At 35.9% G+C, this 27,692-nt stretch overlaps 1 protein-coding gene across 10 annotated transcripts in view; it reads left to right on the forward strand.

The window, feature by feature from the left end:
• CYLD (CYLD lysine 63 deubiquitinase) overlaps positions 1-27,692 on the forward strand; it is a 62,023-nt gene that overhangs the window by 17,983 nt on the left and 16,348 nt on the right. For 9 of the 10 annotated variants that reach the window (XM_089903030.1, XM_022555072.3, XM_089903029.1 and 6 more), the window contains 6 exons: positions 15,203-15,301; positions 16,873-16,989; positions 21,750-22,129; positions 23,028-23,193; positions 24,343-24,484; positions 25,744-25,866. In XM_089903030.1, coding sequence (XP_089759156.1) covers positions 15,203-15,301; positions 16,873-16,989; positions 21,750-22,129; positions 23,028-23,193; positions 24,343-24,484; positions 25,744-25,866 — 1,027 coding nt within the window. Of the gene's footprint in view, positions 1-15,202; positions 15,302-16,872; positions 16,990-21,749; positions 22,130-23,027; positions 23,194-23,489; positions 23,716-24,342; positions 24,485-25,743; positions 25,867-27,692 lie in introns of those variants that run through there. The other variant, XM_089903033.1, reaches the window with a different exon arrangement.

Here is a 27,692-nt window from a genome sequence, read left to right on the forward strand (position 1 = left end):
TCCATGTTATAGCATATATCAGTACTTCATTCTTTTTTATGCCTGAATAATACTCCATTGTAGTAATATATCACATTTTGTTTATCCATTCATCTGTTGATGACACTTGGGTTCCCTCCATCTTTTGGCTATAATGTATAATGCTGCTACAAACATTCGTGTACAGGTTTTTGTGTGGATGTATGCTTTCATTTCTCCTGGGTATATATCTAGGAATGGAATTGCTGGGTCATACGGTAGCTCATGTTTAATCATTTATGGAACTGCCATACTGTTTTCCAAAGTGGCTGCACCATTTCGCATTTTACAGCAATGTATGAGAATTCTGATTTCTTCATTTTTTTGTTGTTATTTGACTTTCTGATTCTGGCCATCCTAGTGGGTGTGAAGTAGTATCTCAGTTGACTTTTGCATGCTGAGTTTTGTTATAAACAGTCTTATTAAAATCTTTTATTCACAGTTTATCTGTAGATTACTTTTTAGTAGCAAGTCATTATCATCTGCAAATGTTGTTTTACCTCTTCCTTCTAATCCTTATATCTTCCATTTTTAAAATACGGTTTTGTTATCCTAGTGTCCCTGTAAATATAATATTGGATAGACGTGGTGATAGGAGGCATCTTGGCCTCGCTCCTGATCTTAAAGTGAATGCTTTCAGCATTGCACTATGAAGTATGATGTTCGTCATAGGATTTTATTGTTGTTGCTGTCACTTATCAGGTTATAGAAGTTACCCACTCTTCCCCATTTTCAAAGAGTTTTATCATGAGTGGATATCGAATTTTTTTTTTTTTTGGCTGTGTTGGGTCGGGTCTTTGTTGCTGCACGCGGGCTTTCTCTAGAAGTTGCAGCGAGCGGGGCTACTATTCGTTGCGGTGCATGGGCTTCTCATTGCGGTGGCTTCTCTTGTTGCAGAGCACAGTCTCTAGATGCATGGGCTCAGGAGTTGTGGCTCACGGGCTCTAGAGCGCAGGCTCAGTAGCTCTGGTGCATGGGTTTAGCTGGTCCGCGGCATGTGGGATCTTCCCAGACCAGGGCTTGAACCCATATCCCCTGCGTTGGCAGGCGGATTCTTAACCACTGCGCCACCAGGGAAGTCCCTAAATTTTATCAAACTTTTTTCTTTATATATTGAGATAGTCCTATGTTTCTTTTCTTTTAATCTGCTAATTTTCTAATGTTAAATTAGCCTTACATTCCTGATATAAGTCCACTTTTATCATGAGTCATGCATTGCTTGGTCCAGTTTGCTAATTTTTGCATGTTTCAAAATTAAAGAACAAATTTGCATTGCATGTTTAAAAATTTCTTTACATAGTGCCCTGGAATGGGCTTGCCTCAGGAAGGGCCTGTTCCTTGGAAAGTGTTGGAGTAAAATTAAAAAAAAAAAAATTTAAAAATGCATGTGTTTAAATTAAAAAAACATTTTTGTTTGGTAAAGTACATATGGCATAAACTTACCATCTTAACCATTTTTACATGTACAGTTCAGTGGTATTAAACACATTCATAATTTTGTATAACAGTCATCACCATCTGCCTCCTTAATGCTTTTCATCTTGTAAAACTCTGTGTCCATTAAGCAGTAAACGCCCATCTCTCCCCTACCCTCAGCCTCTGGCAACTGCTGTTCTATTTCCTGTCTCTATGATTTGGATTACTCTAAGTACTTCATTTAAGTGGAATCGTACACTGTTTCTTTTTTAATGATTAGCCACTCCACCCTGCCACTCCATGGTAACCACCACTCTACTCTCTGTCTTTCTGAGTTTGTCCTTTTCAGATTCCACATATAAATGAGATCATACAGTATTTGCCTTTTTCTTCAAAAAATTAAAAATAGAATTACCCTACAATCCAACAAGCCCACTTCTGGATGTATATCCAAAGGAAATGAAAACAGGATCTCAAAAAGATGTCTGCACTCCCATGTGCATTACAACATTATTTACAGTAGCCAAGGTATGGAAACAACCAAAATGTCCATCAACAGATAATTGGATAAAGAAGATGCTGTGGAATATTATTTGGCCATGAGAAAGAAGGAAATCCTGCCATGTATGACAATGTGGTTGGACTATGCGGGCATTATGCTAAGTGAAATAAGGCAGACAGAGAAAAACAATCTTGCCAGAGGATTCCCACTTTCATTTATTCAAAAAACCATCTTTTGGATTTCTTAATCCTTTCTAGATATATTGATTTTCTGTCTCAGTAATTTTAAAAATTATTTTTTCTTTGACTTTTTGTGGATTTATTCTATTTTTTTCTAAACTGTTTAGTTTGAATGCTTATTAGCTTGTTAATTTTTAGTCTTTTTTTCTAGTGTAAAGCATCTAAGGCTATAGATTCTATGTACCCAACTACCTACATTCCATAAAATTTGATATATAGTTATCTTGTTACCATTAAATTTGAAGTGTTTTGTAATTTCCTTCATGAGTTTTTTAATGTAATTCATCAACTATTTTAAAATGTACTTTAAAATTTTTCAGGTGTCTGTTTTTATCGTTATTAATTTTCAATTTGATTGATATGGTGAGAGAATATGATACTAATCCTTTGACATTTGTTGAGGCTGGCTTTATGGCCTAGTACGTGATCAATTTTCAGAAATGTTCTGTGTGTACTTGAAGAGAATGTGTTTTCTTCAATTGTAGTTGCATGTAGTTCATGCATATTTTATATGTCCCTTAGGTCAAGCTAATTTATTATGCTATTCAAACTTTATGTATCATTACTGAGTTTTTAATTGTGAGGTCTAACAGCTACTGAACAAGGTACATTAAAACATCCTCATATGATGATGGATTTGTTAATTTCTTCTTAATCTATAAGTGTTTCCTTTAATTTTGAAATTGTTATTTGCTACATACAAGTTTAGAATTTTTATGTACCTAGAATTTAGAATTGTTGTATCTTCTAAGTGATTTCTCATTATGTGGTGACTGCCTCCATCTCCAGTAATTTTTTCTTTTTTTTTTTTTTTTTTGCCTTAAATTCTGTTTTGTATGATATAGATAGGTTTTCTTTTGGTTAGTATTTTCCAGGTATGTCTCTTTTTCATCATTTATGTTTTAGTTATGTCTCTTATAATCACATATAGTTGGTTTCTTAATATAGTTTGACAATTTTTATATTTTAACTGAAGATTTTAATCTATTAATAGTTATCATTGCTGACAGTTGGATTTATTTCTACCATCTTGTGTGTTTTCTATTTGTCCTACTTTATCTGCCCTATCCCCAATGTGTTTTTTTGGATTGAGATGTTTCCCCCCGCCCTACCTTCTTTACTCCATTTTCCCACTCTATCCCACTTGTTTTCTTTTAGACAGCATGTCATTTTTTTAAAAAATCCATTCTGATGATCTCTGTCTTTTTGTTGTTGTGTTTAATCTATTAACACTTAAAGTAATTTTTTTTTTATGTTTTCTATTTGTCCCTCTGTTTTTCATTCTTCTTATAGTCATTTTCTACCTTTTTGGTAGATTATTTGAAAACTTTTAAGAATTATATGTTAATTAATCTATTGGTTTTTAAGCTATATTTCATTGTAATATTGCTTTTAGTGGTTTCTCCAGGGATTATAGTATATATCCCTAATGTTTTAGTTTAGTTCTGGTTAATATTGTGCCAATTATATACATCAGTATAAGGTGTAGAAACCTTGTAACCATGTAAATCTAGTTACCTCTTCCTCATTATTTATGCTATTAATTGTCATGTACATTACATCTATGTACTTTAAAAATGCACAAGAAAATGTTATATTTTTTGTTGAAATAATCATTTATATTTTAAAGAATTAAAAGATCTGTGCATCTATTTATCATTTTCCTTCATCCTGAAGAACTTCTTGTGGTGTTTGTTGAAGTGAAGTCTTCTAGAAATGAATTTCTCTTAATTTTCTTTGTCTGAGAATGTCTTTATCTTGCCTTCGTATTTGAAGGATATTTTGGGTATATATAGAACTCTGCTATAAAGTTGGTTTTCTGTGATTTTCTGGCCTTCATAGTTTCTGATGAAAAGTCATCAGTAGCCTGAATCATTGTGACCCTGTATGTAATATAATATGTTGTTTTTCTCTGTGTGCTTTGAAGACTTTATATTTGGCTTACAGCATTTAACTATGATGTGCCTAGAATGATTTTCTTCATCTTTATCCTGGTTGGCATTTGCTAAACTTCTTGGATTTGTAAATTTATATTTTTAACAAAGTAGGAAACATCTAGCCATTTTTCCTTCAAATGTTTTTTCTGTTCCTTTCAGTGTTCTCTCTTTCTGTACCTTCAATTTGATATATGTCAAAATTTTTGGTATTGTCCCTTATCCTTAAGGTTCTGTTAATTTTTTTCAAATTTTAGTCCCTCTGTTCTTTAGATAATTCTATTGTTGTACCTTCAATTTTATTCACTTCCCCCTCTTTTATCCGCATTGTGCTTTTAACACACCCAATACATTATGTTTTGAGATATTGTATTTTTAAAAGTATTTTAAGACTTTCCATCCAGTTCCTTTTTTTGTTTCTCTAGTTTTTATTTCTCTGATGAGATACTCCTATCTTCTCCTTCACTGTAAGCATATTTTTCTTTACTTCATTAAGCACAGTTATAATAGCCTCTTTACAATTCTTATCTGCCAATTACAACATCAGAATCATCCATGCATTGGTATCCATTGCAGTTTTTTCTTTTTAGACGGTCACAGTTTACCGTTTTTTTTTTTTTTTTTTTGGTATGTTAAGCAATTTTTTAAGATTTTTTGTTTTGTTTTACTTTTACTTTTTTTTTTTTTTTTTACGGTACACGGGCCTCTCACTGTTGTGGCCTCTCCCGTTGTGGAGCACAGGCTCCAGACGCACAGGCTCAGCGGCCATGGCTCACGGGCCTAACCGCTCTGCGGCATGTGGGATCTTCCCGGACTGGGGCACGAACCCGTGTCCCCTGCATCGGCAGGCGGACTCTCAACCACTGCGCCACCAGGGAAGCCCTTACTTTTACTTTTAGCATTAGTACAAAACCTTCATAAGAAGGTCATTTTAGTTGTAAGCCAGTAGTAATTCTCCACCTGTGGTGATTTTGCCCACAGAAGACATTTTGCAATGTCTGGAGACATTTTTGATCAACGCATCTGGGGTAGGAGTACTGCTTGAATCTAGGGGATAGAGACAGAGATGCTGCTAGACATCCTACAATGCAGCAAGCAGCCCTCCACAAAAAACGATCTGGTCTGAAATGTTAGCCTTGCTGAGGTTGAGAAGCCCTGTCCTAATAAGCAAATTCTGTGAGTTATGCTAATTTTATAATGTTAACTTGCTGGATAGCTAAGGGGAATCCCTTGTAAAATCAATTTTCTTTCATTATTTATTCTTACAGGAATAATCAACTCTATGCTAATATTGTCTCACCAGAACCACATGGATAAATGTAATTTAACTTGTCTTACCAAATCAAATACCTCTGTGGGTATTTCTTTTTCTTTCTTTCTTACCTTTTTTTTTTGTTTTAAATGTCCAAAGGGCACTTTTGAAAGCTCAAAACCTTATTAGTATAACCACCCTTTTTACGTACCTTAATTGAATTTCTTTGAATTTTCCATTTTACAACTAAATATAATTCATTATATCAAGTAAGTTGGGAGGCTGGGGAAATCGTTAGTTCAGTATTATAATTTAAGAAAGAAAAAGATACCTGAAATATGAGGTTGGCTTATGTATAATTAATTGTGTTTTTCTCAGTTTGCCATAGAATAAAGATTTGAAATGCCCCCACCCCCCTTTTTTCCAACTCCAGAGCTGTATTTCTTTCTGTATACTTTTTCCATATCTCGATTTGGTTTGAAATGTAAATGATCTTGGGTTCTACATAGCACTTAAGAAGAAAAGAAAAGAAAAAGCTACCATTTCTATTTTTCATGTGATGGAATTATATGTAACCTCACAAAGAATTCATCTTTAGTAGTATTTATCTTCAAAAACATTTACAATTGCATTTTATTTAAGTAGTGATGTAAGATTAAAATAATCAAAATTAGTTACATGAATCTCTTAGGAATCACTTGTCAGGCAAACTTTGATCTTATAGATCAGTGGCAATCATTGTCATTGTTACTGGCTCTCAGAGCAGTGTGACAGGCAAGGCAAAGAATGCTTTTTTTTTTTCTTTTAAACCTTGATTTTCATAAACCATGAATAGAAGATAATTAGGAATGATACCAGCTTTTATTACATAATACACCAATTATACTTTTTTGCCAACAAAATAAAGCCTGCAAATAGACTTTAAAAAGCAAAGTTGTCTAAACGAAAATTAATTTCATTTATTTAAATAGGTCTTCATCTATATTTCATGTCATCATTAACACCCATTTCTTGAGAAAGAAGAAAATAGTCATAATCTCATTTAGTTTCTTAGTTTTTTTTCTTGCCCTGTTACCTTCACTCGTAGGACAAAATTATTTACAGCATTAAAAAATTTTTTTTGCAAGTGGTTGAACAGTTGATGAGATTAGGAAAGAATTCATCCTATTCAGTTGCTTGTTACAGTAGGCTTCTGAAGAATACCATTGACTAAAAATGCAGGAGTCTTCAACCTGTTAAGAGTTTTTCATCTCTTCATTACTGTTTTTTTTTTATTTTTTAATTAATTTATTTGTTTTTGGCTGCGTTGGGTCTTCGTTGCTGTGCACGGCCTTTCTCTAGTTGTGGCGAGCCGGGGCTACTGTTCATTGTGGTGCCTGGACTTCTCATTGCGGTGGCTTCTCTTGTGGTGGAGTATGGACTCCAGGCATGCGGGCTTCAGTAGTTGCAGCACACGGGCCCTAGAGAGTGCGGGCTTCAGTAGTTGTGGCGTGTGGGCTCAGTAGTTGTGGTGCGCAGGCTCTAGGGTGCTCCGGCTTTCAGTAGTTGTGGCGCGTGGGCTCTAGGGTGCAGGCTCAGTAGTTGTGGCACACTGGCATAGTTGCTTCGCGGCATGTGGGATCTTCCTGGACCAGAGATGGAACCTGTGTCCCCTGCATTGGCGAGCAGATTCTCAACCACTGTGCCACCAGGGAAGTCCCGTTTGTTACTGTTTTAAATGTTAAAAACCTCTAACATATCTAATTTGACATTATATTCAGGTTCTTAAACCTGTTGTGATGAAGCATATCAATTAGTGCCTCCCCTAAATTTCTGCTTTTTTTAGTCCAATCTGTGTTGTCTTTTTTAGTTTTGGGGGTTAGGAATGTAATACTAATTTTGTTTTTCAGATTATGTAGTACATTCATGTTCGCACAGAATTTTCAAAGGGTGCATGAGACCTTTTCCTCCTAGCATTGCCCCCCAACTACCTAATTATCTTCTGCATCCTTCTTGATTAATTCGTTTCTTTGTTGTTCAGTGTTTGCATATTTTATACACTTTTTTATACCTTCTTTTTATAATCTTAACAATTTTAGTGAGTTTTAACTGACATACAGTAAACTGCACATATTTTAAGTATATAGTTTGTTATGTTTTAACGAATGTGTAGACCAGTGAGACCTTTACCGCAGTCAAGATAGTGAGCATGTCCATCACCCCGAGGTATGCCCCTTGTGTTTGCTTCCTTCCATCTGCGTGTCCCATCCTCCAAAATCTAGGCAACCATTGATCTTTTTTCTGTCAGTATACATTTGTTCACATTTTCCTAGAATTTTATAAAAATGGAGTAACTCAGGATGTATTCTTTTTTTTTTTTGGTCTGATTTATTTCATTCAACGTAATTATTTGTTGACTCATCCACGTGTCCCTTTTGTTGCTGAGAAGTATTCCATTCTGTAGTGAGAAGTAATATATATATATATTATATATGAATAATACATATTATATATGTATAATATATATTATATATATGCATTATATATATTATATGTGTGTATAATGTATATATAATATATATAAATGTATAATATATGTGTGTGTCTGCCCCTGAGTCTTGCTAATGTTTGGTCTTTGACCCAGGTTCCTGACACAGAGCTCCTAAAATCCTTTGGAATTTTTTGGGTGATAGAAGTGTCTTTTGTTCTTATGAGGTGATTCTTAGTGGGCTCCTGGATGGAGGGCTGGTCACTACAGAGACCAAGCCATGATTAGAACTTTCAGCCACAGCCCCATCCCCTGGAGAGGGGAGAGGAGCTGGAAATTGAGTTAATAATCAAGCATGCCTATCTGATGAAGTCTCCATAAACATTCCCATAGTATGGGGTTTTGAGAGCTTGCAGGTTACCGCAAAGCTTACGGTCTTTTGGGACTGAGCCCTTAACTTGTGGGATTTGCCGCTAACCCCAGGTAGATAGCGTCAGAACCAAGTTGAATTGTAGGACACCCAGCTGGTGTCACAGCTTAGTGTGGGAAAACTCCTCACACATTTGGTGGCCAGAAGTGTCAAAATTGTTGTGGGCATGAGAACAAAGGGAAAGACAGCGTGTTTTCCCTATAGGCATAAGGATATACCATTTTGTTTTTTCATTCACTTGTTGGTGGATATTTGGCTTGTTTCTACTTAGTTTGTGTCTATTATGAATAATGCTGCTATGAAAATTCATGTATAAGTCTTCGTATGGACATAGGTATTCATTTCTCTTGGGTAAATACCCAGATGTGGAATGGCTGGTACTATTGTAGGTGATTGTTGAACTTTAAAAACAAAACAAAACAACAGCAACCTGCCAAATGGTCTTTCCAAAGTGGTTTTACTATTTTACATTCCCAGCAGCAGTGTGTGAGAATCCCAGTTTTTGCATGTCCTTGCCAGCGCTTGGTATGGTCAGTCTTATAAATTTTAGCTATTCTAATAGCTATATAGTGGCATCCAGTTGTAGCTTTAATTTTCATTTTCCTGATGGCCAGTGATGTTGAACATCTTTTTATGTGCTTATTTGTCATCTGTATATCTTCCTTGTGGAGTATCCGTGCAGATCTTTGGCCAATTTCTTGTTAATTTATTTTTATTATTGGGTTTTGAGAATTCTTATAAATCTGAATATAAGCCCTTTGTCAGATATATGATTTAAAAATATTTGAGATTATTATATATTTGCATGCATTTGTAAGAAATAATACAGAGAGATCTTGTGTACCCCTTACACAGTTTTCCCCAAAGGAACATCTTATACAACTACAGTGTAAGATCACAGCCAGGGTGTTGACATTGATATGGTCAATATACAGAACATTCCCATTACCACAAGGATACTTCATGTGGCCTTTTTATTGTCACACTGCCCGTCTTGTCCCCAGCCTCTCCTTAACCCTGGCATCCACTAATTTGTTCTTCATTTCTACAGTTCTGTCATTTCAAGAATCCTTTTGAGCTTGGCTTTTTTCACTCAGCATAATCCTCTAGGGATTCATCCATGCTGTGTGTGTCACTGGTCTGTTCCTTTTTATTGATGAGTTACAGTCCATGTTATGGCTGTCCCACTATTTGTTTAACAGTTTACCCATTGAAGGACATCTGATTTGTTTCCAGTTTTTAGCTGTTATAACTAATGCTTATAAACCTTTGTGTAGAGTGAACACAAGTGAACGTAAGTCTTCATTTCTCTGGTATAAATATCCAGGTGTGCAACTTCTGGTCATGTGGTATTTGCATGCTTTTTAAGAAACTGCCACACTTTCCCAGAGTGGCTGTACCATTCTGCATTACCATCAACAATCTGTGAGTGATCCAGTTTTTCCACATCCTCACCACCATTTGGTATTGTCACTATTTTTTATTTGAGCCATTCTGAGATGTGTGTAGTCATATCTCACTATGGTTTTCATTGAATTTCCCTGATAGCTCATGATGTTGAATATCTGTTTTCATGTACTGATTGCCATTTATGTATCTTCTTTAGAGAATTTTGTTTTCATCTCTTTTGCCCATGTTTTCATTGGATTATTTGCTTTTTTACTGTTGAATTTTGAGAATTCTTTATATATCCTAGACGCTAGTCCTTTGCAAATAGTTTTTTCCCAGTCTGTAGCTTATCTCTTCATCCTCTTAACAGAGTCTTTCACAAAGCAAAAGATTTTGATTTTTATGGAGTCCAGTGTTTCTGGCTGTTTTTGTATTTCCTCTCTGTTCCCTTCTTCTCTTGCTCTCTTCCTCTGTGGTTTGATGACTTTGTTTAGTGGTATGCTAATATTCCTTTATCTTTGATGTAAAAAGTTTTCTATTTTTCATTTTTTCCTAAGTGTGTTTGTAATTGCTTATTGAAGCATTTTTACCATGATTGCTTTACAGATCTTTGTCAGATGATTCTAACATCTCTGTCATCTCAGTGTTGGCATTTATTGACTGTCTTTTTAAATTCTTTTTGGCATCTTCCTGGCTCTTGGTATAATGAGTGATTTTTATTTGAAACTTGGACAGTTGGGTATTATATTCTGAGATTCTAGATCATGTTTAAACTTTGTTTTTGCCGCGTCAAGGGGTGTGTGTCACCTCATTATGGTCAGGTGGAGGCAGAAGTCCAGATTCCCCGCTTGGCCTTTGTTGGAGTGGGTGTGGCCGCTGTGTTTGGTTGCAATAGAGTGATTATTGTCTAAAAGTTTCTGTCTAACTAGGGTTTGTCTTTTCTCATTCTTTGACTAATGAGAGGATACCTTTGTTGGGAGTTTCTTTTGTCTCTCCCCATTGGCATTTCCAGGTTGCTGCCTTCTTCAGCTCTAAGTCTAGGATATATAAGGCAATAAGAAAACCCAGGGAAATCTCGTGTCACTCCTTAGGTCCCGTGCTCCCTAGCTTATCTGCCTTCCCCTCTTTGCCTTGCAGAGGCTTCTCAGTTTTGTTTTATATGTTACATCCAGAGTTTTTAGCTGTACTTATCAGGAGGAATAGGAAAAAGTACACCAACTTATCTTCCCAGAAGAGTAAGTTGCACCTTTTTAAAAAAAGCTAACAGTAGATCGATCATAGGGATCATTTTATATTAGTACATATATTGCACACTTAATCTTTTGCTTAAATTATTGCATTTTATTTCATTTTATAAATGTATCATTTTTTTTTTAGATGTTGGGGGTAGGAGTTTATTAATTTATTTTTGCTGTCTTGGGTCTTCGTTTCTGTGCGAGGGCTTTCTCTAGTTGTGGCAAGCAGGGGCCACTCCTCATCACGGTGCGTGGGCCTCTCACTGTCGCGGCCTCTCTTGTTGCGGAGCACAGGCTCCAGACGCGCAGGCTCAGTAGTTGTGGCTCACGGGCCTAGTTGCTCCGCGGCATGTGGGATCCTCCCAGACCAGGGCTCGAACCCGTGTCCCCTGAATTAGCAGGCAGATTCTCAACCTCTGCGCCACCAGGGAAGCCCCAAAATGTATCAGTATTTTGAAACCAGTCCCCTACTGATGGGCATTAAGGCTGTTTTCAGTCTTTTGCTATTATAAACAATGCTTCAGTGAGTAATGTCATATGTATGTTCCAGTTTGCATGTATCCAGTATAGCTAAAAGATTACTTATGTGTTCATTTGATAGAAGAGTCACTTGGTCCTGAAGAAAATTAGAGTATTTCATTTTAGAAAGATCTGATTGTGAAAAAGTCTCTCCTTGGATACGTGCTTACCTCTACCTTCCTATAACTTCCCTCATTGATTCTAGTTCTAACTGGGGATGAAGTTAGGACAAATCCAGCCCCTCTTCCTTGTAGCAACCCTCAGATATTCAAAGATGAGTGTCCTTGACACCTACATCTTCTGTTCTCCAGCCTAAATAGTTTGAGTCATTTTAGCCATTTCTCATATGGCATGCCTTCCAGATATTCTGAATAAGACCTGGTTTGTTAAAGACACCTTCACACTTGGACACCTAGAGGGGAACAGAATACCGTAGTCTGTATGTAGACTAATTATTGCAATAGAACAGGACTTTGGAAGAAAAGATTTTGGGACTGCCCTGTCACAGTTTGAATTATATTCCCAGAGACACGGTAATGCCTTCCTTGCATGGAGTTGGTAGTATTTCTTGACTAAATGAATGCACTTATAAACTAGTGAATTAATGATTCCTGAACTTACGCTTGACTTAAATCCCCAATTTTGTTCACATGTACTTCTGCTTCTGATCTATATTTGTATGGTTGATTTGGGGGACACATGGCAGGACTTTACATTTGTCCCTGTTTAACTTCATGTCATTAGAGCTATCCAGTCTTCCATTTTCAGATCATTTTGGATACTCATTCTGCCCTTTCATGTTTTGTCTCTCTCAATATCATGTCATCTGTAGATTTTTCTTGTGTGCCATCAGTATACTTTTCTGAGTATTTAAATGGGATATATTATACTCATATTTACATTAAAATATTTATAAGATCTTAAAGAAAAGATAACTTCCTGGAAGTGGACTTGCTGGGTCAAAGGGTATGTGTACTTTACATTTTGATAGATAATGCCAAGTGGCCTTCTGTAGAGATTGTCAGTCTGAATCACCCTGAATGTTGTCTGTATAGGCAGGACTCCTCTCATATGAGACAATTAGAGCCCAAAAGGTTATTTTGAAGCACTAGATCACAGTATGCAACCCTGATGTTATCTCTATGGACCTTCCAGGATTTCTTGAACAATTTTTCATATAAAATTGTCTATAAGGAAAGTATTTACTTTGATCAGCAGTCTCACTGTTAGGAGGTTTTTGCTGTGTTGTTGTGTATAGTATGTTTGGTATTGGGTTTTATAATTCTTCATTCTACCCAAGTAAACTTACATTTTCTTCAGTAGATTTCTCCGTGGATATTAAATTCTCATTTGGGTTTGAATTATGCTCTTGTGGCTGATGATGTTAAGCAGTACATCAGTTAAGCAATTTTCTCAATTTAGTGGTTCATTCAAATCCACAGACATTTCTTGTGGTTTGTTATTGTTCACTGGTTTATTGTTATGATTTCCAACCCAAGTTTCTTCCAGGGATTTTTCTTTTTCTGATTAAATCACTAAGAGTGATGGGCAGGCTTCTAATTTTATTTTGAATGCACTCCTGCTGTGTATATATAATGGGTACTTTTGGCTTCATTTCTTTTCTCAACACAGTGTCCATGGTGTTTTGTATATCAGTTGTTTATCCTTTTTTATTGCTATGTAATATTCCATTGCATGAACAGATCACAGTTTGTTTATCCATTCTCCTGTAGAATGCATTGTTCCAGCTTTTGGTTATTACAAATAAGGCTGCTATGAACATTTTATACTAGCCGTTTGGTGGACATGTCTTGCTATCTCTTTTAATATCTTTTAATCAGGATTGTTTTAATCTCACAAAATTGCCTGCCAAATTTATTCCTTACTTTGTTTACTTTCTCATACTTGCCTTTTCCTGAGATGGTAATCTCTTAAAATTCATTTAAGATGGAAGGCTTTGATTTTGGATCATGAATACAGTTGTGATAAGGAAAGAATTAGTTGGTATGTAACTGCTGGAGGGCAAGTTAGATTTAGCATGTGACCCTTTATCTGCATAGAATGCTGCAGGACTGTCCTATTCCTCAAAGTTGATATTTGAGCCCCTACCTCCCCCATGACAAAGTCTTTGGCAGAAGATAACCACCATTTCCAACGCCAGTGCCCTGCATATTCCTAACCCTTGGAGCTCTCCCCTAGCATCACCATCAGAGTTGTCACCACCGGCTCATCCATTTGGCCTTTTGGTACTGCCAGGCGGCCTTAGTTAAGACCATTTTCTGCCTTTATTATAATCACCACTAACTGTATAATGTATATAGATTATGGTATACATGTGAATATCTTTTCAATTTGAAATGTACTTACATGCAATTAATTACAGTTAATAGTGAGAGTTAGTTTTCTTTAGTCAATTTGTATGCTGTAATTTGGAAATTTTTGCCAGTGACTAAGAAGTTTTACTTTCACAGTAGCTGTCACATGTGGTATTTAGAGATATTGGAATGGTAACATCATAAAAATATTGGTAAATAGCCTTTCATTTACTGTATCACTTGGTTAAACACATGGTTATTCAGTATAATTTTTGAATTAAAATAATATTCCATTTGATCACATTATGAGACAGTTAAGATATTGTTCAATAATGCATTCTTCTCCCCCTCCAACTGTGGAAAAAAGTTACCAAGCATCATTTATATATAATTAATTCAATATTATTTCCTTTTTCTTAAAAAAATAGCCCTTGTGTTTAAAATGTAAAACTTTCCCTCTTTTTCTCTTTCTGTTCTCAAAAATCCACTGTGGGTGATATTGTTTTTGCTGATACATAGCTTTATCAGGTAGGACTCTTAAGTGTCATGTTGGACTCCACGGATATGTTGAACTTTCCAGGGGAAAACTTTCCAGACTGACTTTTCTACATTTGCTTGATCAGTTTTTGTGAATATCTTATGAAAATCACTGGCCTTTAAGGTTTAAGGTAGTCTTTGTATCAAAAACAAAATTACTGCACCAATTTTTCAAAAAAGTTTAAGTGTTTTCTTCAGAAATATTGTTGCCATTTATCTCTGGCTTTCTGCATTATTCATTTCATTTCAATACATTCACATTTCATTCATGTATTTCTCTGTGTTTTTTCTCTTATATGTATATGTGTTTGTGTTATTCTTAACATATATATATATTTTTTAAAACTGATACATATACCTAACCAGACTTTTTCCAATCTGTGTCCCATGAAATATATTAATCTGAGATGCTAAATAGAGTGGCACAAAAAACATTATCAAATAAGTTTATTATATCCCTTTTTGAGAGATTCACAATGCATATTAGCATATTAAAGGTTCTGGGGTTATGCAGTAAAGAAGTCTGTTTATCTCAGCATCTTCTAGAGATATTTGAGAGTGGGACACTTCATAACACACAGGGGTGTTCTGGGGATACTGATTTGGGAAATCCTGCAAAAAACTGAGTAAGGTTTTCTTGGTGGTGTTTCAACATATCAAATAAAATTGATTAAAAGTGGTTAAATTTTCAAGAAGTTAAAGCACATAGCTGAATTGTACTTGGGGTGTATTATCTTGTAGAAATTATGTTTTGAAATACAGCAATGATTTTTTTTGGTATGATCTTTTTCAGTACTTTTTATGGCCTTGACAAATTTGTAAAACTACTCTGAAAATTCTGTTTTTTCATTGGAAAGGGATTGTTGTTGTTATTGTCATTATTTGCTCAGTTGTTTCTCTTCTATAAGAATTTGCTTTTATCTTTAAAAAAACATGTTTACTGTTTCAGATAGCGTTACACAGGAAAGGAGGCCTCCCAAACTAGCCTTTATGTCAAGAGGTGTTGGGGACAAAGGTTCATCCAGTCATAATAAACCAAAGGCTACAGGTATGGATTAATAGAATACAGTTTTTAGTTATTTACATGATTTTTTATTTGCCATAGCATTGAAAAAAGGTTAAAAGGTATTACTCCTTAATGTATATGTAGACTTTCTTCTTGCAAACATTTTTAGTATTTTACTAAAAAATGTTTATAGATGGTGTTGCTTAAGCCAAGGGTTCGCAACCTTTTCTAAATGTTGAAAAGTTTCCTGTGGGGACCTGTGTCTTTTTCTGGTCCATATACGCTGGTTTTTGGAATTCCCTACTTGTAACATTTGTATATATAGTTTAGAGTCACACTACAAAATAATCATTTATGGATAATGTTTGTAGGATAAAATATACTAGAGATTATGTGGATTTTGCCAACAGAGGTGGCACAAATTAAATTCCAAACCACTAAGCAAAAATTTTTGTCTTTCTTCCAGAGACTCCCTTACAATACATGTGGAGTTTTTAGTTGTTTTTTGGTTAGCTTCCACATATTTCATAGATGTATAGGGTGGTAGTTATACAAGCTAAACAGCTAATTTAAAAACCTGCAAGAATTTTCAACTCAGATGTAGGTTAAGAAAAGAATATTTTTTCCTCAATTATCTAGTGAAGAAAACGTTTTCAAGCTTATTTAAAAGGAAATTGTACTTTAAGAAATATTTTATGTGACATTGGACCCTGGGAGATGTAGAATTAAATAGAATATGTAAGTGATAGATAGTATTTTTTATGTTAACCTATGGATCTAGATAGGTTAGCACCGATTTGCTACTCTCACTTAAATATGAATAGCCTAAAGATTTTCTTAAGATATGTGTACTACTTATGTTGTAGCAGATCTTAGTTATAGGTATGAAGTGTAAAGTTATCTGCTTTAAATTGAAAAAGAAATCAGATTTTGTTGTAGGTTCTTGAGACCCCACTGCTCTCAACGATAGCATGTCCTTTTAGTAATGAGGCAGGGGAATGTCTTGATGTGTCTGTGGCAATAGCTACACTAAATTTTCTTACATTTAATAAATCTAATGTATAAGAAATAATACTGCTTCACTTTTTCAGAGACATGAAGAAATTCAGCAAGGGATTTGTTGACTAACAATTCCAAAATGTTTAAACCTTAAATCTTTTAAACTTAATTTATGCATCTATTTATATACATTCGAAGACTGCCTTCTTTTGAGGGCAACCGTTTTAAAATAATATGTTAAGTTTGTGAACCAAGAGCTTCGTTAAATGAAATTGGGGAATGGTGATTTTGACATTTGGAAATAAGCCATAGTATGTGAAATGATTTTTTAAAGCAGTTTGTTTAAAAAAAAAAAAAAAAAAGCAGGCTTTTCTTTTAACTTAACTCCTGTTCTCCTCTTATATTGTTTCTTGGGCTGAAGAATCTTTTTGACACTGCAAAAATGGTTACCAAAATTTTAAAAGCTGAAGGCACTAATAAAATATATTGTGTTTGTATACATCTGTTGGTTGTGTAAATAATTGTTAACACCATATACATATTATTTTCTCTTACGGAAAAACTTTCACATCATATTGACTTTATTTTTAAAAGGAACTTTTCTTGTTCCATAGGATCTACCTCAGACCCTGGAAATAGAAACAGATCTGAATTATTTTATACCTTAAATGGGTCTTCTGTTGACTCACAACCACAATCCAAATCAAAAAATTCATGGTATATTGATGAAGGTAATCTATAATTTTAGTGTTCTTTATAATGTTTCTCTCCTTTTAACTCACTAGAGAAAAAATGGCTTTTTCACCAATATAGATAGTTTTTGGAAACAGAATGAGCAGACCATTCTTTACTAATATTGCTGAATTAAAATATTATACACAATTTGAGCTACACTGCTGTTAAGTTTAATATAATATTTAGAAAATGTGTTAGCAGCTTGTTCTCTGCACTTCATTGATCTGTTTAAGGTAGAAGATCTCTAGAATCAGTTGAATCATTTAAAGACCTTACTATCTTGATATCCTTTTTTTTGATACCACTTTTACAAAACTCTACCTTCCCTTGGTTCTGGGACATCACTTTCTTCTGGTTTATTCTTTTTCTTTTGTTCATCTGTTCAACAAGTATATATCGAGTGCTTACTGTGTGCCAGAAACAAATGAAGAATTGCAGTCTTGATGGGCATAATGAAGGCATATGATGCTGTGAGAGTATTTTAAGGGATGCTTTTACTTGAGGGGCTCAGGGATACTTCTAGGAGGAAGTGACATGAGCTTAGATTTACCAGGGGAGTGATAGATAACAAATTGAAATGGGGCAGAAGAGTGTTTTAGGCAGAAAGAACAGCATATGTAAAGGCCTTGTGGTAAAATGGAGCTGGTGTTTGCCAAGGACTAAAGAGAACCAGAGTAGCCAGAACAGAGAGATAGAACATTTTATGAGATGAGAATGGAATGGCAAACAAGGCCAGGGCACGTGGAGCCTGGTGTATCCTATTAAAAGGAAATGGCAAGCCACTGAAGGATTTTCAGCAAGGGGTTTGCAGGGTTTGCCTTTTGAAAAGATGATTGTGGCTGCAGGGTGGACAGTGGACTGAAGCAGGGGCTGTGTGAATGCAAGGACACCGTTGAAGGCTGCTGATAGGCTCAGCCGTAGATTATAGTTGCTGGGGCTAGACTTGTTGGGGAAGGGATGGGGAGAGGTGGATGGCTATGAGATATCAGAAGTGAATTGACAGGATTCACAGATAGATTGAAAGTGAGAGGCAAGGAAGAAAGAGATGTGAGTGATGACTCCTAGTTTTCTGGCCTGCATACTTAGGTGGTGATGGAGGAAGGTGATGGATTAGGTGATTGTGGAGGAAAGTGATGGATTTGCTTTGAATATGTTGAGTTTGAGGAGCCTTTTAAACTTCCCAGAGTTGATTTGTCAAGCGGGCAGTTGCATATGCAGATCTGGAGCTTAAAAGAGATGTTAAGAGCTGGAGAAATAAATTTGTAGTTTGCCTTCACGTATGTGGTGATTAAAATCCTGTGAGTAGTATCACCTATGGAGAAAGTAGGGATGGAGGTTGTGGCTGAAGTCTGAGCCTTGAGGAGCATGATGGCTGGGAGGAGGAGAAGTCTTCAAAGGAGACAGAGAAAAGGTAACCAGAGGATGTGGGCAAAACAAGAGGTTATTGGGCCAACAAGCCAAGGAGCTAATAGACACCAGTGTCGAATGCTTCTGAGAGGGCAAATAAGATAAAGACCACACAAAACCCCATTGGATTTAGCCAGTGGCAGTCGCTGATGGCCTTGTGAGTTATGTTTTTACGGAGCGAGGAGATGGAGACATGAGTCCAGTTGCCTAAAATGTAAGTTTCTGCTTCATCCTGGACCTCCTCTCTCTCTCGCATTAGTCACATCCAGATGTCACCAAGTCCTAGGGATTTCCTCCTCTTTAATATCACTAGAATCCTTCCCCTCTCTTCATTTCTGAAACCACTGCCTTAGTTCAGATCCTTTCCTTTGTTTTTTGCTGTCTGGATTAATATAGTGACCTTCTAACTGGTCCAAAAAGACATATGAAGTAATGAAATTTGTATGGAATAGGCCTGCATCCTTAAATTAGAAAATAGAAGCAATTTACTTGTAAAAGAACATCATATCTGTAGTTGTTTTACTTACACATTTTAAAGGCTATTCTTTATAACATTTGGTTCATTTATTCAATTTTTTAAATTACAAATATTGAGTATTTTCTTGTGTTAGTGGCTATACCAAGTGTTATGGATCCAACCATGGAAAAGACTAACAAAGTTCCTCGTTGTAGGGAGCTTATATTCTAGTTGGTATGATAGACAATAAATGTATAGACAGACAAGGTAACTGTGACATGTGCAATGAAGGAAATGAACAAGGTGATAGCAGCTGGTGGGAAGCTGGCTCCAGAGGTGGTTTGGAAAAGAGTCTTTGAGGAAATGATATTTATGTTGAGATCTGGATGATGTGAATGAAACTTCCAGAAAGAGAGCTTGAGAAGAGCATTCTACACAGAGGAAATAGTAAAGGCAGAGGTCCTGAGGTGAGAAATTATATTTGGGGAACAGGAAGTAGGCCAGAGTGGCTGCAGCAGAGTAAGCAAGGAAAAGAGGTGTATGAAATGAGTTTGGAGGGGTAGGTAGGAGCCAGATCATTTAGGACCTAGTAAGCGTTGGTAAGAAATTTAGTATTTATTGTAAGGTACTGGAAAGCCATTGACGGTTTTAAACAAGGGAATGATACAAGATCACGTAAGATCTTTAAACTTTAAAAAGATCTCACTAGTTGTGGTATGGTAATTAGATTGGAGGGGGGCGAGAAGAGGGACAGAGAGTCCAGGTAAGAGACTGGTTGCAGGGTGAAAGATGATGGTGGCTTTGACTGGGGAGATGATGGTAGAGGGTAAGGGGGGTGGACAAATTTGAGGTATATTTTGGAAGTAGAAACAACAGATCTTGCTCTATGGAACTGAGTGTTGGGCTTGGGGGGGTTGAGGGTTTGGGAAAGAAAATAATAAAAACAATTTTTAGATGAAATATCATCAGTAAAGAATCTTAAATGGATAAGGTATAAAGTACAGTGAGCACCTATGGAGTCACTACTCACTTTAAGGCAAAGAACATTATCATTCCCTTTGAAATCCCCTCAGCGCTTCTTCCTGGTGGTGTTCTTTCCACTCTCCTCTGAGCTACCATCATCTTTAATTTAGTGTTTATCACTCTCTTGGTTTTCATTATCGCTTATGAGTTTGTCCATCTAAACAGCATACTGTTAGTTCTGCATGGTTTTGAGCTTTATATACAAGGAATCAGACTGCATGTATATTGTGTAATTTCCTCCCTCAACATTATGTTTCTAGATTCATCCAAGTTGTAGTATGTGATGATTTATTTGTTTTCGTTGCTGTATAGCATTGCGTTCCATTCCATTTCTGTGAAATTTGGTATTTAAATATACCACAATGTAACTATCCATTCGACCACTGATGGACATTTGAATTGGTTTTATTTTCTTGCTATTATTAACAGCTCTGCTATTAACATTCTTACCCATGCCTAGGGTATGTACCTAGGAGTGGAATTACTAGATGTACATGGGATATGCACATCTTTCCTTTACTAAATAATGCCAAACTGTTTCCTGGAATAGTTAATACCACTTCACACTCCCATCGGCTTTGTGTAAGGGTATCATTGACTCCTCATCCTCACCAGCAGTTAATGTTCTGAGACCTTTACCTTTTGAAATGCTCTCTCATGTTGATTTTGACTTTCTTTTATGTATTTACTAGTGAGGGCAAGAACCTTTTCATTGATTTGTTGGTGATTTAGGTTTCTTTTTCTGTGAGCTCCCTTTTCAAGTCTTTTGCCCATTTTTTTTTTCTATTTTTTTCTGGTCTTTTAAACAGATTGATTTATAGACCTTTTTCAAATTCTAATCCTTTGTCAGAAATAAGGATTACAGGTATTTTCTCCTTGTTTGTGGCTCATATTTCTACTCTTGCTATGATGCCTTTTAATGGACAAGTATCTCTTAATTTTAATGTGGTCATATTTGTCAGTCTTTTCCTTTTTGGTTTGTATACTCATGTTTAAGATATTTCTCTCTACCCTAAAGTCATAAAGAACATTCTTCTATATTCTCTTGCAAAATTTGTAGGTTTGCCTTTGACATTTTTCTTTAAGACATCTGGAAATTGTTTTTGTGTAGAGTGTGACAGAGGAGTCCAATTTAATTTTTTAAAAATATGGATAGTTGATTATCTCAGCGCCATTTATTAAGAAGTTTGTTCTTTCCACACTGATTTGCAGTACCTGCCTGGCAACTGTATTAGTTGTTTTAATGAAACAGCTTTTGGCTTTGGTTCTTTTTATTGGATGTTTGTTTTCTCTTTCATTAATTTCTGTTTTTGTGTTCTTTCCTCTTGACTACTTTTGGGGAGGTTATTCTGTTGTTTTTCTAACTTGCTAAGTTGTATGCTGAGTTTATTAATTACCTTTCCTTTTTTTCTAAAATGAACTATTAAGTCTATACATTTCTTTTATAAGTATTACTTTAGTTGTGTTCAAGTGTTTTTTTCTTTATTTTAAAAATTTACATTATCATTTCTTCTTTGATTCATTTGTTATTTAGAAGCATCTTTCTTAAATTTTTTGCTCTCTTTTTTGTATTGGTTTTTGTAACTTAATTGTATTTTGGACAAGGAATATAACCTATGCAATTCCAATCAATAACATATTTTATTGGTTTGAATAATTGGGTGCCATTTACTGAAGAAGAAAAATTTGGAGGTGGGGATGTGAATCAAGAACACTGACTTGGAGGTAGTAAGTTTGTGATGCTTAGGAGAATCATACTAGAAGAGGTCAGGTGGGCAGTTGGACTTACGTATATATTAATCTTTAGAGATGTATGGCATATTTAATATTCTTGAATAAATTTCTCTAATTAAGAATAATTTCTTATAGTTGCTGAAGACCCTGCAAAATCGCTTACGGAGATCTCTCCAGACTTTGGACACGCTTCACCACCACTGCAACCTCCTTCCATGAACTCACTATCCAGCGAGAACAGATTTCATTCTTTACCATTTAGTCTGACAAAGATGCCCAACACCAATGGAAATATTAGCCACAGTCCGCTCTCTCTGTCAGTTCAGTCTGTGATGGGAGAGCTAAACAATGCACCTGTGCAGGAGAGTCCACCCTTGGCCGTATCTTCTGGTAACTCACATGGCCTGGAAGTGGGCTCGCTGGCCGAGGTTAAAGAGAATCCTCCTTTCTATGGGGTAATCCGTTGGATTGGTCAGCCGCCAGGACTCAATGAAGTACTCGCTGGACTGGAACTGGTAATTTAATTTCACCTAAAAATTGCATTTCTTTTCTGTCTGGGGTTTTGTACAGATCTTTCCGTATTCTTTGCTTTTTGGTGAAATATTTTATTTATCCACAAAGCCATCACTAGAGAAAAATTTTATTACCACGCTGCCTGACATCCTTTGCCACCCATTAAGCATCTGATCCACTTATTCTTAATGTTAGTTGATCTGTGTTCAAGGAATGAAAGTAGATTTTTAGGCTAATATGTTTAGGCTCATTATATTAAACAGAATGCAGTAAGGAAAGCAAACTGTTATCAGTTTTTCTTTTTTTTTTTTCTTAGCCTCCCTCCTGCAATCAGTTCTAATATTTCTATCATTGACTTTAAGATTAATCACCATTTTTAGTGACCTTTTGAGATCTTTGGTAGAGGGAAAGATTTTGGAGATTAGAAAGCATAATTGTTTGACATTTCATAATCAGAAAGAGAATTTGAGTACATTTAGCTTTTATTTAAATATATTTCTTGCTTTTTTATTTGTTGGTTTACAGGCCAGTGAATGCTATTTTTCTCATTGGGTTGTTAAAATAAACAGCCCCTTCTGGCCTCCTGTCCCCGCTAGTTTTAATGCTTTTGGAAATGATGCAGGGAAGTCAGTTAACCAGGGAAGGTTTAACATGTATTCTGAAGGGAAATACATTGAGGATTTTATGCTGGAATAAGGCATTAATTTCTCAGATCGTAAGCTGTGGGCTGAAACACTGATTAGTCAGTCCCTTTTTCCTGATGGAGTTCTCAGTACAGGTGTGACAGCAGAATTCTAAGAAAGGGTAAACTTGAAACAAGTCTTAGTTCTTTGTATACCATCTTTGCAAGATGGAGAATAATGCATGTTTAAGCTTTTTTTTTTTTTCTTTCTTTTTCAGGAAGACGAGTGTGCAGGCTGTACAGATGGAACCTTTAGGGGTACTCGGTATTTCACCTGTGCCCTGAAGAAGGCGCTGTTTGTTAAACTGAAGAGCTGCCGGCCAGACTCTAGGTTTGCGTCCCTGCAGCCAGTTTCCAATCAGATCGAACGCTGTAACTCTTTAGGTATTTGTGTGCCTTTCATTTATTCATCAATCTGGAATGACTCTAGTTCTGACCTCGTGTCATTTTGCAGTAGTTGGTAGTAAACAGTGTTTCTTTCTTTCCTGCCAGTGTTCATCAAGCTTTTAAATCAGAAAAAAATTATTACTTGGTGTATGAGAAAGTTAGTTATCCTAAGAGGGGACATTTAGAAAAAGTATTAGCCAGGAAACCATGCTTGAGATTTAAAAATTGAGAAATAGTGGGATTTATTTTCCCCTTCCTGTTGATTACAGACATTTAATTTTCAACAACCCAGGAAGTAGAGATTGAAATGTGGCCTTCGTTATGGCACTAATTTTCCTCTCTGTATTGTTCAAGTACATCAATAAGCATGTCTTATCAAGAAGTCAGCATTATTATAAGAAGTAGTTTTAATTGCCTGATGAACGACAGATCTCATCACTTATAGTAGGTGGCAGTTTCCTGATACTGTTCCTTTCCAGTTTTGGATAATCGTGGTGAAACGTCTTGAGAGTTAAACAGGTATAAATAGGAAAACCATCTTTATGAAAAACAATTTTTCTTACAGTTGAAGTAGTGCTTTGGAATTTTTTGTTTTCTTTTCCAACTTGAAAATGGAACATCTTCAGACAAATAAGATATCTGGGGAACAAAATATTTTACTTGGCAGATGCTTTTTTACGTTACTTAATACTGTAAAATGTTTTTTAAATTGTGGAGGAAGTAAGGTTGAAAACGAACATTAACATTTTTTTATAAGCCAAGCTGAATAACAATTAACCAAAACCTACCTTTAACTTAGTTTTGAGTTGGGTAATAAATTGTGCATCAAAATACAAAAAGATTTTTTTTTTTTTTTTTTTGCGGTACGCGGGCCTCTCACTGTTGTGGCCTCTCCCGTTGCGGAGCACAGGCTCCGGACGTGCAGGCTCAGCGGCCATGGCTCACAGGCCCAGCCACTCCGCGGCATGTGGGATCCTCCCTGACCGGGGCACGAACCCGCATCCCCTGCATCGGCAGGCAGACTCCCAACCACTGCGCCACCAGGGAAGCCCCCAAAAGATATTTTTAAGTGAAGAAATATGTATGGGAATACGTAGCTATAATAGTTTAAAAGAATTATTTTCATTTTTATCTTTATCTTTGCAGCATTTGGAGGCTACTTAAGTGAAGTAGTAGAAGAAAATACTCCACCAAAAATGGAAAAAGAAGGTTTAGAGATAATGATTGGAAAGAAGAAAGGTATCCAGGGTCATTACAATTCTTGTTACTTAGACTCAACCTTATTCTGGTAAGTTTAAAATTAATGCAGTAGGAATATAGTGCCATGGGGGCAGGTGTGTGTGTTTCTTTGTGTGTGTGTCGGAGAGAGAGAGAAAGAGAGAGAGAAAGAAACTGCTAATTGCCTCTGAGTGGAGAAACTGGGGGCTGGGGTTCAGGAGAGAAAGGGAGATTTGTATTTCACTATATACTCCTTGGAAGCTACTGAATGTTGCCTTATGTGTCTGTATCCAAAAAATTAATATAAAAAATAATGCAGTGAATGATAGTGTTACAGGTGGTACAGATATTCTGAGGGTATGTGGGAAATCATAGGACTGAAGAGAATAAGTACAGGATCTTTGTGCACAAATCAAATAACTTGTCATAAGCCATTGACTGGCTTGTGTGTTTGTTTTACTAGGCAGAGGCAATCATAAAACTACTTTATTTTAAAGAAGTATTTTCAGTAGAAGCACAGTTGCCCTCGTATATGTAGTTTGTTCCAAAGTAGAACAATTTAACATGGCAAGAATTTTTACACTCTGAAACTTGAACCAAGAACATCGCCAGTTAAACTGAGCATAACCTGCCAGCTCTGTACAGCCACGTTGTAAGAATTAGGAAGTTAATGGGATGTTAAAATTTTAAAGACAAGGGAGAAGAATAAAAGTGGTGGGCCATTTTTGGGGCAGAATACTTTGTCTCTCAGAGGTGTTGACAAAAGCAAGAATTGATGTAATATTCTTCAGATTTTCTGATAAAAATCTGTTTAGCCAAATTTTCTTTTTCTTTGATATCAGCAAGTCACTGCTGTTAGTCACAAGTGATTTTGACATTTAAAGGAATTCAGATTTCTGCAAAGGGCTGTGGAGAGAGAGAAGTATAATATCTAGAGTGGGTTACATATTGGCTATGTGTTTGCCTTGGGAAATTAGTTTCCAAACTTTCTCCTCTGTTGTAGTTTGACTCAGATTTGTAGGCCTTCTTTCAGCTTTTGCAAAGAAGTTTTCCAGTGTATTGAAGGCGTATTTTTAATCCTTTAACACTGTCAATCTATAGTTTGCCTTCCTGATATTAGTATTCTCTTTAAGGATCTCTAGGCCCTGATGATTGAACCATGGGAACCTTGACAGGGGTCTTGGTTACCTGTATTAATAAAAAACACTAATTTGTATGTTATTTGTTCTCCAGAGTTTGTGATTTTTCTCTTCATATTCTTTTTAGTATGGGTTTCTCAAAAATTAGTACATTTACAGCATGAGGAAAAATATTCTTTTTATTTTGCAGCTTGTTTGCTTTTAGTTCTGTTCTGGACACTGTGTTACTTAGACCCAAAGAAAAGAATGATGTAGAATATTATAGTGAAACTCAAGAACTGCTGAGGACAGAAATCGTTAATCCTCTGAGAATGTAAGTAGAAGATAGTTATTTTTGCCTTTAGGTGGTATCCTAGGTGCTGTTTTTTGGTACAGTAATTTATTCCCTGCTTTCCTTTAATGAGAAATGGGAGAGAATTAGTTCGCTCGATGATGTATTAACATCTTTTTTAACTTTCGGTCCTTGTATTGTCTTTTTTTTTTTTTTTTAAGAAGATTTCTGTTCAGTCTTTGTTGCTACTTTTATTTATTTATTTTTTATTTTTTATTTTATTTATTTATTTAATTATTTTTTGGCTGCGTTGGGTCTTCATTGCTGCACACGGGCTTTCTCTAGCTGTGGTGAGCAGGGACTACTCTTTGTTGCGGTGCACGGGCTTCTCATTGCGGTGGCTTCTCTTGTTGCGGAGCACAGGCTGTAGGTGCACGGGCTTCAGTAGTTGCGGGGTGTGGGCTCAGCAGTTGCAGCGCGCGGGCTCTAGGGCACATGGGCTTCTGTGGTTTCAGTGCGCGGGCTCAGTAGTTATGGCTCGCCGGCTCTAGAGCCACAGGCTCAGTAGTTGTGGCGCACGGGCTTAGTTGCTCCGTGGCATGTGGGATCTTCCCGGATGGGAAGATCGAACCTGTGTCCCCTGCATTGGCAGGAGGATTCTTAACCACTGCACCACCAGGGAAGTCCCGTTGTACTGTCTTTACTTCTTTAACATTTTAAATCTGGCCAAAGTGTAGCACATAGTGTATGCCATGAAGTGATTAAACCATTTTGGTAGAGTGTACTACAATTCAGCAATTACAGTAGGTTTATAAAAGCTGACATAAGGTATTTGGGATTCTTATCTTCAATACTACCCCTAATGTAATCATGCTTATTAGTTTAATCGGTATGATCTGGCTTCTTAAACTTAATTTTATCTGAATGAATTGCAGCAAGGGAAATTTTTATTTATAGAGTAGCAAGTATTTAATAGTTAGAAATAGTTAGAAATAAATAAGATGTATTTTATTAACACATTTCTTGGTTAAAGGAAGATATTTAGGCCTCCCTCCACTTCTCTTAAAAAGGTGATGTTTTTGGTTATCTCCTAGTTTAAGAATTATAAGTATGTCTTTCTTTGGCCACAGGAAGCAATTTGTAATGGTATAAGTACAAGACATCTAGTAAGGACTTTTGTTAAGTGGTAGGAGGATTGTGTGATAATGTCACAGTGTAAAATTTAAACTATGAAGAGTCAGGGCCATAGATCATAAAACAAATCTGTTCTTTTAGGAATATAGGGAGCAAACTATGTAATTTAAAGTCCATATTAAGGTAAATTTAAATTTTGTGGAATACTTTTATTATTTAACAGTTAAAATAAAAAATAGTTTGATATAAGATTTTGACCCCAAAATGCAGAACACTGAAATATAATGAGCATTTGGAATGACCTACTATATAACATGACTAGGAAAGTATATTATAGGTGAATAAATTTCCCACTTGTATCTTTTGTTTTCTTTGAATTCTGTAATGATGAAAATAACTGTAGTTTTTACCCCCTTAAGATAATTATGAATCTTGAGTTTTACATCAGTTATTTTGTATTGTATTTGTACAAATGCAAAATTTAAACATACTGTCTGTTTTCCCCCCAAGTGATTGATACTAGAACAAGACAGATTAAATCCAAAACTCTAAGGCATGTTACCACTTCCTTCTTTCCTTCCAAAACACCATAAGTCCGTTAATAAACGTTCTTTGAATACTGTTGTCCAACCAGTCAAGAATCATGGTTCGTCAGACTTTGTCACCCTGTCCACAGCAAGAAGCTTGTCAGATGCCCTGTTTTGATCAAGATTCCCTGTGTCTGCAGCAGTCAT

Source organism: Delphinapterus leucas, chromosome 20 (assembly GCF_059928025.1).
Source record: "Delphinapterus leucas isolate spDelLeu-1000000601 "Yukka" chromosome 20, BTC_Dleu_Yukka2, whole genome shotgun sequence".
Taxonomy (NCBI): domain Eukaryota; kingdom Metazoa; phylum Chordata; class Mammalia; order Artiodactyla; family Monodontidae; genus Delphinapterus; species Delphinapterus leucas.